The 12,480-nt window shown below is 34.1% G+C and overlaps 1 protein-coding gene across 1 annotated transcript in view; it reads right to left on the bottom strand.

Annotated features, from left to right (window-relative positions):
- The window catches only part of SYCP2 (synaptonemal complex protein 2), an 81,088-nt gene that overhangs the window by 54,690 nt on the left and 13,918 nt on the right, over nt 1–12,480 (bottom strand). Inside the window, 9 exon segments of the mRNA XM_032387645.1 lie at nt 5,141–5,236; nt 5,956–6,001; nt 7,135–7,187; nt 7,269–7,411; nt 8,255–8,289; nt 8,560–8,645; nt 9,284–9,369; nt 11,859–11,883; nt 12,200–12,304. Coding sequence (XP_032243536.1) covers nt 5,141–5,236; nt 5,956–6,001; nt 7,135–7,187; nt 7,269–7,411; nt 8,255–8,289; nt 8,560–8,645; nt 9,284–9,369; nt 11,859–11,883; nt 12,200–12,304 — 675 coding nt within the window.

Genomic DNA, 12,480 nt, shown 5'->3' with positions numbered 1-12,480 from the left:
AGAGCCTCCATTTTTTATTGCACCTCATTAATAGCCTTTTTGATTTGGACTTGGTTAGATTTTAGTTCTTTTATTTCTCCAGAAAGGGTTTCTCTAGTATCTTCCACGCTTTTTTCAAGCCCAGCTAGTATCTTTATAATCGTCATTCTGAACTCTACTTCCGACATCTTACTAATGTCCGTACTGATTAGGTCCCAGGCAGTCGGTACTGCCTCTTGTTCTTTTTTTTGAGGTGAGTTTTTCTGTCTTGTCATTTTGTCCAGAGGAGAACAGATGAATGAGAGAACAAAATGCTAACAGTGTAACAACGACCCCAGAAAAATATACACTAAACAAATCAGAAGAGACCTGAAACTGGGGGAAAAGAAAGGGAAAGAAAGAAAAAAGAAGAAAAGAAAAAGAAAAAAAAAAAGAATATGATCAAATATAATCAGACTGGTTAATAGATCAGTGCCACACACTAGATTATGGGCGTGTTTTGGTCTGTTAGAAGAAACTGCCTCCCAAAATTTTAAAGAATAAAAAACATATATATGTACAAAAATAAGGGCAAATATGATGAAAGGATGGAATATGACTGTAGAGATGAAAATTATAAGATTTTATAAAAGAAATTGGCAAGTTGGTTGAAAAAGAAGAGAAATTAAAAAGAAAAGGAGAGAATGTGATCATGCAGGAGACTAGAACAAAGCCATACACTAGAGATTTAGGGTATATTTTGGTCTGTTAGAAGAAACTGTATCCCAAAATTTTAAAGAGAGAAAAACCTATATACCAAAAATAAGGTTAACTACAATGAAGGGATAGAATATGACTCTAAAAATGAAAAATAAAAAGGATTTTTTAAAAAGGGATTGATAAGATGTTGGTTGAAAAAGGGAAAAAGAAAACTACAAAAAAAATAGAAAAAGAAAAAAAAATTTAAAAAATTAACTTTGAAAGACTAAAGAATCAGGGGGGAAAAAAGCCATGAATTCTATGTGCTGTATTCCCATAATGTTGGCGTTCTGCCGGTCTCATTCATCAGTAAACTTGGTCTTGGCTGGCTGTTCTTGCTGATCTTCTGGGGGAAGGGCCTGTTGCCGTGGTTCCCAAATGTCTTTGCCGGAGGCGGAATTGCCCTGCCCTTGCCGGGTCTGGGCTAAGTAATCTACTCAGGTTTGCTCTTGGGAGCTTTTGTTCCCTGCAAGCTTTCCGTACAGATTTGGAGGACGAGAGTGAAAATGGTGGCCTCCCAATCTCCACCCCAGAGGAGCCAAGAACTTGGGGCCCTGCTCCTTAGTGAGCCCCCAGAGAAAAGCAGTCAGTTGCTCCCGTCTCCCCAGTCTCTGGCCACACTCCGTGCTCACCCGGCCTGTGACCGAGCGTTTCTATCTCTGGCACCCGACCCCGTGTGGAGTCTCCAAACCCCGCAGATCCCTGCGGTGCGCTCCCGCGCTGCTCCTCCCGGGGGAGGAAGGGGAGTCTCCCCGGATCTGCCGCTTGCTGGGTCCCTGCTGGAGGAGCAGTGGCCCGACTGTGCCGCGGATCACGGTTTATGGCAACCCCAAGCTGAGAGCCCGCGCCTCGGCTCCGTCTCTGCAGCTGGCTTCCCTGCTCCGATCCCTGGGAGCTCTGCCGCACTCAGGCACCCCCGGTCTTTCTGTGACCCCAAGGGTCCTGAGACTACATTGTCCAGTGAGGGTTCCACCCCCCGCTTAGCCACTGGAGCAACGTCCCTCAGTGAAGCAGACTTCTAAAAGTTCCGATTTTGTGCTCCGCGGCTCTATCACTTGCCGTTAGTGGCTGACAGAGGCCCCCTCCCCCGCCATCTATCTTCCCGAATATCACCTCGGATTCATTCTCCGCACGTCCTACCTTCCAGAAAGTGGTCGCTTTTCTGTTCAGAGAGTTGCTGTTATTCTTTTCTTCGATCTCCTGTTGAGTTCGTAGGTATTCAGAATCATTTAATCCCTATCTAGCTTAATTCCTGGGACCAGACGAATTTTAGATCTCTTACTCCTCTGCCATCTTGCTCCTCCTCCTCAAAAGCTTTTTATCTTGATGAAACCCCAATAGTTCATTTTTCCCTGTTTCCCTTGCCTTTGGAGACTGGTCTAGCAAGAAGTTGCTGTGACTGAGGTCAAAGAGGTTGCTGCCTGTGTTCTCCTCTAGGATTTTGATGGATTCCTGTCTCACGTTTAGGTCTTTCATCCATTTTGAGTCTATTTTTGTGTGTGGTGTAAGGAAATGGTCCAGTTTCATTCTTCTGCATGTGGCTGTCCAATTCTCCCAATACCATTTGCTGAAGAGCCTGTCTTTTTTCCATTGGACATTATTTCCTGCTTTGTCGAAGATTAGTTGACCATAGAGTTGAGGGTCCATTTCTGGGCTCTCTCTTCTGTTCCACTGATCTATGTGTCTGTTTTTGTGCCAGTACCATACTGTCTTGATGATGACAGCTTTGTAATAGAGCTTGAAGTCCGGAATTGTGATGCCACCAGCTTTGCTTTGCTTTTTCAACATTCCTTTGGCTATTTTGGGTCTTTTCTGGTTCCATACAAATTTTAGGATTATTTTTTCCAGCTCTGTGAAAAGTGTTAATGGTATTTTCATAGGGATTGCATTGAATGTATAGACTGCTCTAGGTAGCAAAGACATTTTAACAATATTTGTTCTTCCAATCCATGAGCATGGAATGTTTTTCCATTTCTTTGTGTCTTCCTCAATTTCTTTTGTGAGTGTTCTATAATTTTCAGAGTACAAATCCTTGACCTCTTTGGTTAGGTTTATTCCTAGGTATCTTACCGTTTTGGGTGCAATTGTAAATGGGACTGATTCCTTAATTTCTCTTTCTTCTGAGTGTATAAAGATGCAATTGATACCTGTGCATTGATTTTATATCCTGCCACTTTGCTGAATTCCTATATGAGTTCTAGCAATTCTGGGGTGGAGTCTTTTGGGTTTTCCACATAGAGTATTATGTCATCTGCGAAGAGTGAAAGTTTGACTTCTCTGCTGATTTGGATGCGTTTTATTTCTTTTTGTTGTCTGATTGCTGAGGCAAGGACTTCTAGTACTATGTTGAACAACAGTGGTGAGAGTGACATCCCTGTCCTGTTCCTGACCTTAGGGGAAAAGCTCTGATTGTCCCCATTGAAAATGATATTCACAGTGGGCTTTTTGTAAATGGCTTTTATGATATTGAGGTATGTTCCCTTTGTACCTACACTGTGAAGAGTTTTAATCAAGAAAGGATGCTGCATTTTGTCAAATCTTTTTTTTGCACCTATTGCAAAGATCATATGGTTGGGAGGCAACTTTAAACATTAGATTGAGTTACCAGAGAAGATCTCTATAAAGAAGCAATATTTATAGTGAAATCTAAATGGGAAGAAACTGAGATGCAAAGATCTGGAAGTTTCTGGGCAGAAGAACCAGCAAGTAGAAAGATCTGAAATGCGCAGGATCTTTGTTAAAGACAGAAAAAAAATGAATGTGGCTGGAACATAGTAAACATAGAGAATGGTCTGAGATGTTAGAGAAATAGCTAGGGGCCAGATCATTAAAACCTTCATACACAATGAGACAAAAGAAGGATTTTATTTTTTTATTTTTTTATTTTTTTTAAAGATTTTATTTATTTATTTGACAGAGAGAGACATAGCAAGAGAAGGAACACAAGCAGGGGGAGTGGGAGAGGGAGAAGCAGGCTTCCCGCTGAGCAGGGAGCCCGATGCGGTGCTTGATCCCAGGAACCTGAGATCATGACCTGAGCTGAAGGCAGACGCTTAACGACTGAGCCACCCAGGCGCCCAAAAAGAAGGATTTTAAGCAGCCACTCCACGGAGAATGGCTTTTAGGAAATTCAGAAAGAATACAGGCAACATTCTACTGCTACAGAAATCCAGGAAAGAGAGGATTCTAAATACATATTTTGGAGCAATCTCCCTGCATTTCTAGGTTAGTTTCTGGCATATGGCAGGCATTTAACATTTATAAATGCATTTTATACTATCCCTACCATATATCATACTATAGTTGCTTATTTTCTTGTTGGAATTATCCATTAGACCAAACTGAGTGAAGGCAGGGACTACACTGATCCTATTCTATCCTCTTCTTCCAAAATTAAAGTTAATTTTTAAAGAAAGCCCAGTTAAAAAATATTCCTACAAACCCTGCTGGAATAAATACACCATTAAAAACTGTCAGTAACCCTGAGGAGTAGTGCTAATATTTGGAACTCAATTTTAATTAAGCATTCTATGAAGGTGCTCTTAAATAAAAAGAAATAATGGTATGTGGAAATCCTCGGGGGCATTTGTTTAATGTCTATCTGTAGTTTACCTGGAACAAAACGCGGGATTTTACAAGAGACAGACTAAAAAGACTAGATCCTCATTAAAATATCAGCAACTACAATGAGATTAGTAAATGCAGATCAACTCTTAGTTGGATTTTTACAAAGTGACTCTACAGTCCAGACTCGCAGTGTGCCCTTGGACTAAATACTAAGTGGTAGCTATTTGGAAACAATGGCTCAAGAATTCTCTTCAGGTTAAAAAGAAGTCAGTAGAAAACATACCATCTGGTTGGAAGGTTTAAATATAGTTACAATATAGCACATAAAGAACTAAATCATTTCCAAATACTACCATAAGAATCAATACCTATTTTTATTTTTTATTTTTATTTTTTTACCTTGCAGAAATTTAATTCCACCATGAAGCTTGATCAATACCTATTTTTAAATAGATTTTATGAATGGTTAAGACCACTCGTCAGTATTTGTTAAAATATTTTTAAATGAGTGCCTTCACATTTGAATAACTGGTATCTTTTCTAGATTCCAGTCCATATGTTCATATGAATGTTAAATGTTATGTCATTAACATGTAATTTATTTCTGAAAAATCTTAGGTTAAAAAAACTAGTATTAAAATCTAGCATTAATTTTTCTGTTGCAGTAAAACATCAGAAGTAATCTTCATTTGTAATTAACTGAATGGGTTACCATGCTATTCAAAACTATAGGGTTAATATTGAATTCTATTAAAAGAGCTGGAAAAATAAACATACAAAAATCCACATTCTTAAATTAAAACATTTTATATAGACACATATACAAACATAAAATGTTAGCTAGAATAAAGCTTACATCATTATCTCCAGCAATGTAGAATGATAGAGTCTGGCTCCCAAGATTAAAATCTATCCAAAATTCCTCAAGTTTTTCATCTGAAGGTATCTGCAACTAATAAAACAAACATAAAAAACTTTTATATACTATGATTTTAAAAGTGACAATAGAAAAGCACGACTATGTTATACTCATGGTTGAGTTTGTTTGTTTGTTTGTTTGTTTTAAGATTTTATTTATTTGACAGAGAGAGACACAGCGAGAGAGGGAACACAAGCGGGGGGAGAGGGAGAAGCAGGCTTTCTGCTGAGCAGAGAGCCCGACGCGGGGCTCGATCCCAGGACTCTGGGATCATGACCTGAGCCGAAGGCAGACGCTTAACGACTGAGCCACCCAGGCACCCGTTTTTGTTTTTTTTTTAAAGAAAAGAGGACAAGACAAGTAGAGCATTTAAACCAATTTAGAAACAATCAAAAGAAATGCTGCTTTAATACCTTACACAGAAATTAGCTAGCTCCAAGAAATCACAAATATTCCAAGTACAAATAAAGGTTGAAAATATTAGTTTGAATATATTAATGAGTGGTAAATCAATGGGCTTCACTTAAAGGAAAAAAAAGAAAATCTGAAGTGCAGGCTTTATATTTCAGTTACCCCTGGCTACAAAAATGTCACTTCATAAAATGGCTCTTATTCACAGAATACTAGACCAGCTATATTTGTGATCAAGTTATGACTATTTTTAACATTCTTGTCAACTTGTAACCTGTAATTTACTAGACCATATATCAAAGTTCATCCAATAACTAAAACATGTTACAGTTAAAACTTACCTCATATTTATCAAGAAATGCTGATATACAAGGAAATGTAAAGACCCTGAAATAAAAAGTAGTTTGCATTAAAAAATATTAATAAGCCTTCACACTGTAATCTTGACTAGCCATAGAAATCATGTCTAGGATCAAAAGGAAATCAGGCTGTGGTCCTAATGATTTAAATAAAGTCATATCTCCTTCTAAACTAAAATAAGAGTTTAATGGAAATTTGTTTCTATAGAAAATGTATATTATTTTGAGGATACTACTCAACCTCCCATTCTGACTACAGTGACTATACCAATTTACTTTTTATGCTATTGACTAGGAGTAGAAATTCCTAATTTAGCTTATACTATTAAGATAGTGGAAGCTCCCATAGGATTTACATGGGAAAAGAAGAGTAGGAATGAATAATACAGCTAATAAAAATGACTGAATTTGCCGAACGATTTCTTGGTCAGATATTTTTTATTATAAGCACTTAATATATAATCATCTCATTTAATTTCTACAACAAACATATGAGGTAGATACTATTAATATTCCTACTTTACAGCTAAGGAAACTGAAGCAAGTAAGTTTAATAATTTGCCCAACATTAGAATAGGAAGAGGGGAACCTATGATTCAAATCTAAATAACATGAGTCCCTGCACTCAACCCTCACCCTGTCTTTGTTTCCTTAGTAAGTAAAGTAAACGTGAACTCATTCATCCAATAAAGATGTCCTGAGCATCTATAATATGGTGCCAGGCAATGAACTGCAAACACTGCTCTGTTACTATCAAAAGTGATAATTACCTTTCATTCATGCCCATTCCTGAGATTAAATAACCTCAGAAAGAGGTTAGCATTACAGTGCATTAATTATAAAAAAAAGATAATTTGTTTGCTATATATTTTTATTCCAGTATGTGGATGAAGGAGGTAGCTCAAATAGTATTTATACGAGATTTTTATTATTCCTCAAAATTCTGCTAAAAAGTACAAAGTAAAATAAGACAAGTGGGAGATTATTTCAGTCTACCAGTGTAGTAAGTTATTACATGGTGTTACAATAAGATACTGTTTTAAATATCCCTGTGCATTTTACATCCCAAAAGACAAAATAAATTTTAAAGGTTCAACACTGTGTTCTCCCTGTTGAGCTAGTTCTTTATGAGTAAATGGTTGACTACTGTATTAAGTTTACCTTCTCTTGTCTCCAAGCATGCCATTTACAAGGTTGAGAAATACTCTGCAATCCTAATTTTAAAAAAAAGAGACTTTTAAAAAGCATAGTAATAAAAAAACCTCTTGTTATTTTGTTATTTTTATACTACTTACTGTTTCAAATTCAGAGTCTTTAATTCCTTTAAATGCATTAGCAATAAAATCCATTGAAAACCACTGACATGCCAGTTCTTGTCTTTGTTTTTCTGTAGTCATTCTACATAGTGCTTCTACGATACCTACTTGTAAGTCATAATCTTAAAAAAAAATTGTTAATGTATTATTGGAAATTATGAAAAATAAGTTTATAAAAGTCATTGTTTATAAGGAATTAGAACAAGCAAGAGAAAGAAGAAAATATTAGTGTCATTCACTCATCTTTTGCCATTTTGTTCATATGGATTAGAAAGATCTCATCAGCTCAGAAATGAATACAGCCCAAATAACAAGTTTACTAATAGAAGAAAGGAGTAAAACTTTTTTTTTTTAAAAGGATATTTGAAAGAAACTCCTAAATAATTCAAAGACTATGCCATTCCATTATTAGAGTTGTGAATTGCAAAATAACTCACAGGATAGTCCATAAATCACAGAAACTTTTACTTTTATATGATGGTTATAGTTATTCCAAAGTATTTTAACCAGTGGTTTGTTCTAGATGTAAATCACTACATCAAAATTTTCTCATATGAAACTTAGAAAAGATTGAGTTCTTTTAATAAACACATTGTTTAAAAACAAATCTGTAAGTCCCCAAAATATTAAACCTCCAAATTCATGAAACACCATTTGAGGAATTTCTTAGGGAAAGTAATTCAAATGTTAGAAAATTAAGTTATTATTCATAAATCTACCATTAGGCACAATTTATATTTGAAGACTCCTACTGTCATGTTTAATTATTATTTTAGTCTCACAGATATAGATCATTTAATCACCTATTAGTAATTAAAAATTGCTTGATTGTACATAATTTATAATTTCCTCACATAATCTCACTACATTACAATGTTAATATTATTTTTACTAAAGAGATAATATTTTCTATTAATAAATTTGGAATAATTTCAAATATGAACATTTTGAGAAAGCATACTTACCTCCAGCATCTAAAATCCTTTCTCCCATACTACTCCTGTAAATCAAAATAATAGATTACATACCAAACTAGTACCAATTAAATAAAAAACCCACATATTTGGGGGGAAAAGACTTCCTAAAATTTACAATTGGCTAGTATCACAGACTTTTGCAGAAAATATAGCCATAAATTATATTAGAAATCTACAACAGTTTATCAGTTTTAATTATTAATGCAACTCATGGTTGTCTTACAGCCTTATAAAATATCCTTTAAATTCTTGACCAGAACCACTAATTAAAGCAATATAGTATAAATTATTACATGAGAATTAACATTTCTTGGTTAGAGAGTATTTTCCTGGCTTCTTGAGGCATTTTGTCAAGCATAGCATTCATTTTTTTTAGAGTCTAGAAAAGAAAAAAAGATAATCCATTAACTTCATATACTCAGTGAAACATTAAGTATTTAGAGAACTATTCTAGGTATACAAACTTAGAAGCCTATTTTTTTTTCTTAAGCACAGCATTTTATGCAGGGAATTGAAAAGGGTGGAGGAAAGAATATAAAGTATAATATAGTGAATACAAAAAAACATGAAACAAAGGATATCAAGAATTAAATATAACATGATTCCAGTTATACTCTTTGCAATAAAACATATGATTATTACTCTATTATAATAACTAAAACAAAAATTATTACCTGATTAATATATATTCTTATGGTTATATATATGTACACACATACATATACTAATACAAGTTATTTTTAGCATTTAAATACTGAGAACTCCTAATATCTGGATGGTATAATTTATTTTCATACGAGTTATATGCATACATAAACACAAATAGCTATGAATTTTCAGTAAATATTTGGGTAACATTTATTTATCACATCAGACAATGAATTAAGACAACAGAAATACACTACATAATTAATTTAGTACCAAGAAAATATAATTATTCATTTTGATGAACTGCTACTAAATTTGCTTCACTCTCTCATTTTTAGGTTTAAAAGAAAATCTAACAAATGACTTTACCTCCTGCTGAATACAAATATTCACTCTTGCGTCAATAACCAGGACACAGATTCGAGGCACGAAACTTTCCACTACTTGCCTTTTACCTGAAAGTGTTAAATCATTAATAAATGTGTATTTTAAATTCTTTTAAATGGCAATCTTATATGAGTTAATGAAAGAATGTACTAGTTCAGAAAAGGCCCACTGACTGGTCTTGGGCAGCAGGAAACATGAAATCCAGTCCTAGTTCTCCCACTAACTAGCTATGTGCCTTTGAAAAAATACCTTTCAACAGATTTGACTCATCTTAACTCTGGCAAAGGCATAACTTCAGATTCAGCTTCTCCTTTAAGTCCTAAGGTAGGACTTTTTCAGATGAAATAAACATAGTTCAAAAGTGGAAATTTCTATCGTTAAGTTCTTATGAAAACCGGCCTCATTAATTTAGTCATATATCGAAAGTTCCATAACGGCTGTAAACACTCCTCGATATAAAGATCTAAATATCTTGAGCTTTTCACTAGCTTACTATTTATCTCCTTCACAAACTTCCATCTAAAGTCTTAGCTACTGTTCACTTGCCAATATTCTGGTTTTCACCTGGTACTTATAAATTGATATTTTAAGAATAAACTGCTCCCAGGACGCCTCGGTGGCTCAGTAGGTTAAGCATCTGCCTTCAGTTCAGGTCATGATCCCAGAGTTCTGGGATCGAGTTCCGCATCGGGCTCCCTGCTCAGCTGGGAATCTGCTTCTCCCTCTGCCTCTGCCTGCCGCCTCCCCCTTGTACACTCACTCTCTCTCTGACAAATAAATAAAATCTTAAAAAAAAAATAAAAAAAAAAAAATAAAAATAAAAATAAATAAATATCTTGAGCTTTTTCCTAAGTTAACCCTATTCTCAAAAGACAAGGCTTTATCAATACTAAATATATTTAGAGGAATTTGCCACATGCTATTTCATAATGCAAATTTAAAAAATAATTTTAAATAATGGCAATACTACAACAGAAAATATACAACTTTCCAAAGTGACTACACTGAAGGTAAAAAAAAAAGAATAAAATTACTCAATTAGGTAGAAAGATATAGTTATTTACTTAAAAACACACTTGGATTACTTCATATTCACTGGTGCTTTAGGATTGTTTTCTTCCCTAAAAACTTAAGAATTTAAGCTAGATTATATGTTAACTATAAAGCAATCAATGAAAAGGTAGCATTAACTACTATTGAAGTAAATAGCAATTGAGCTTTTAAAACTTTTTGGCTTTGAAGGCAAACTGTTCCTTTATTTATAAACAATTCACCAGCCTCAGTGACCAATCCCAGGTAATTCTTCTTCAACCAACAGAAATAAAATAATTTGTTGGACTACTTGCTTGGCACAAAACAATGACCATTCATAAGTGAGGATGAGTTGTTATGTGTTCTACATATTGAAAATTCTGTCTCATTAGATCAAGAGTTGGCAAATTATGGCCCACAAACCAAATCCACACCATTGCCCATTTTGTATGGCTCTATTATTCATCAGGAGGTACTCTACGGAAATATCTGAATGACTGAACCAGCAGTATCAAAGTGAATTTCATTCTACTCTCATGAACTTAACCAATATCAGATACCACTGAATGGCTTCAGTAATTAGCATGGGCTACAGAGTTGATGTTTCTTAATGAATTCAACCCAAAATTACAAGGCAAAAATCATTCTTATATGAGAAACTTCACTGAAGTCATTTCAATGAAAGTAAGGTTATCTGAATCACAAGTAATGCCAAACTGTTTTATACATTTCCCAGGCTGTCAAAAATTAAAACAAGGAGTGACATCTCCATTCCCACCCAAATTTATAGGAGTACGTTTTTCTAAGCTCCAATTACAGGTCCAGCAGCATTTCTGGACACTGATGAAGTACAAAGGAAATTTCCATATTTCAAAATCCATTTAAATGTTCAGCTGAGGGCTTCCACCTAGCCTTCAGTTGAAAGTGATTCATCTGCGATGCAATGACATTCTAAAAGGCAATATTAAGAATCTAATATAATTCCATAAATGCTTTCCAAGTGATGAACATGCTCAATTAAAAATCATGCTCATGAATTGATACCAGTATTTGGCATTATCTGCATGAAAAGACATTTTCTAATGCAATTTACATAAAATCTCATTACAGATAAGCATAAAAAATGAACATTTGCAATCAATTCTGATAAGAGCAAACCAACTCTGAGCCTTAATTAAATGAAATGTCATCCTCTCAAAAGAGTGCTTTCTCATTAGTTGACCTATATTACAAAAACACTGTATTCAATTATTGTAGTATCTTGAATTGTATCAATAAGATATCTGTGGAAATCTGTTTTCTTTTTGTTATATAAGTACCTATATAATATCCTTGATTTCTTTTGCTTGGCCCTAATATAAAGCTTAAAATGTTTACTATTTGGTCCTTTACAGAAAAAGGTTGTTGATCCCTAAATTAAATAGTTAGATTCCTAATATTAGGACAATACTCTGAGGATTGCAAAGTCATACTAAAACCCTAATAGCAAATTATTGTTTTAAAAGAAATAAAATATTTATTATACCTTCATCATTGATGTCATATATGACCTGAAAAAAAGTGAATATTTAATTTGTAATTTATTATCTTGTATTATAAACCATTATGTTGTATTGATACAGTAGTAAATATTAAAATAGTATTAAAGTAACAGATCACATTTGAATTCACCATATAATTAACTTTTATTTATTAACTATTTAATTGTATTAATCAGGATAAGTGCTTTATACAATCTGAACAGACTAATCCAATCAAGCCACTAACCAATCTGTTAGTGACTTTTAGGCCCTGGACATATAGAACACAAATTGTATTTTAAATAAACACATGCTTGTAAGATTGGTTAACCAATGTGATTTTTACCATCAGAAGATCAAATAAGTCTTCTATCATATTTGTAACTGCCTCATCTTTTGAATTTCCTCGACTGAGAATAATCTTCTTTGATTTTTCAAACCAGGCAACCATGTAAAAAAAAGAAATGTATATTAGTTACTTTGAATGCAATTTTAATAATTTTAAGAATGTACTTATCTTGCATAAACAGTAAACCTAGGAATAAAGAAACATTAAAAATAAAAATTCCAGTATTATATGAAAAGTTTTATGTTTTTAAACATCTTTGTTGTTTTCATTTTTTGGTA

Source organism: Phoca vitulina, unplaced genomic scaffold (assembly GCF_004348235.1).
Source record: "Phoca vitulina isolate PV1807 unplaced genomic scaffold, GSC_HSeal_1.0 scaffold50, whole genome shotgun sequence".
In the NCBI taxonomy this organism is placed as follows: Eukaryota; Metazoa; Chordata; class Mammalia; order Carnivora; family Phocidae; genus Phoca; species Phoca vitulina.
Note: the sequence above shows the minus strand (reverse complement) of the source record. Positions and strands in the feature narration are given on the sequence as shown.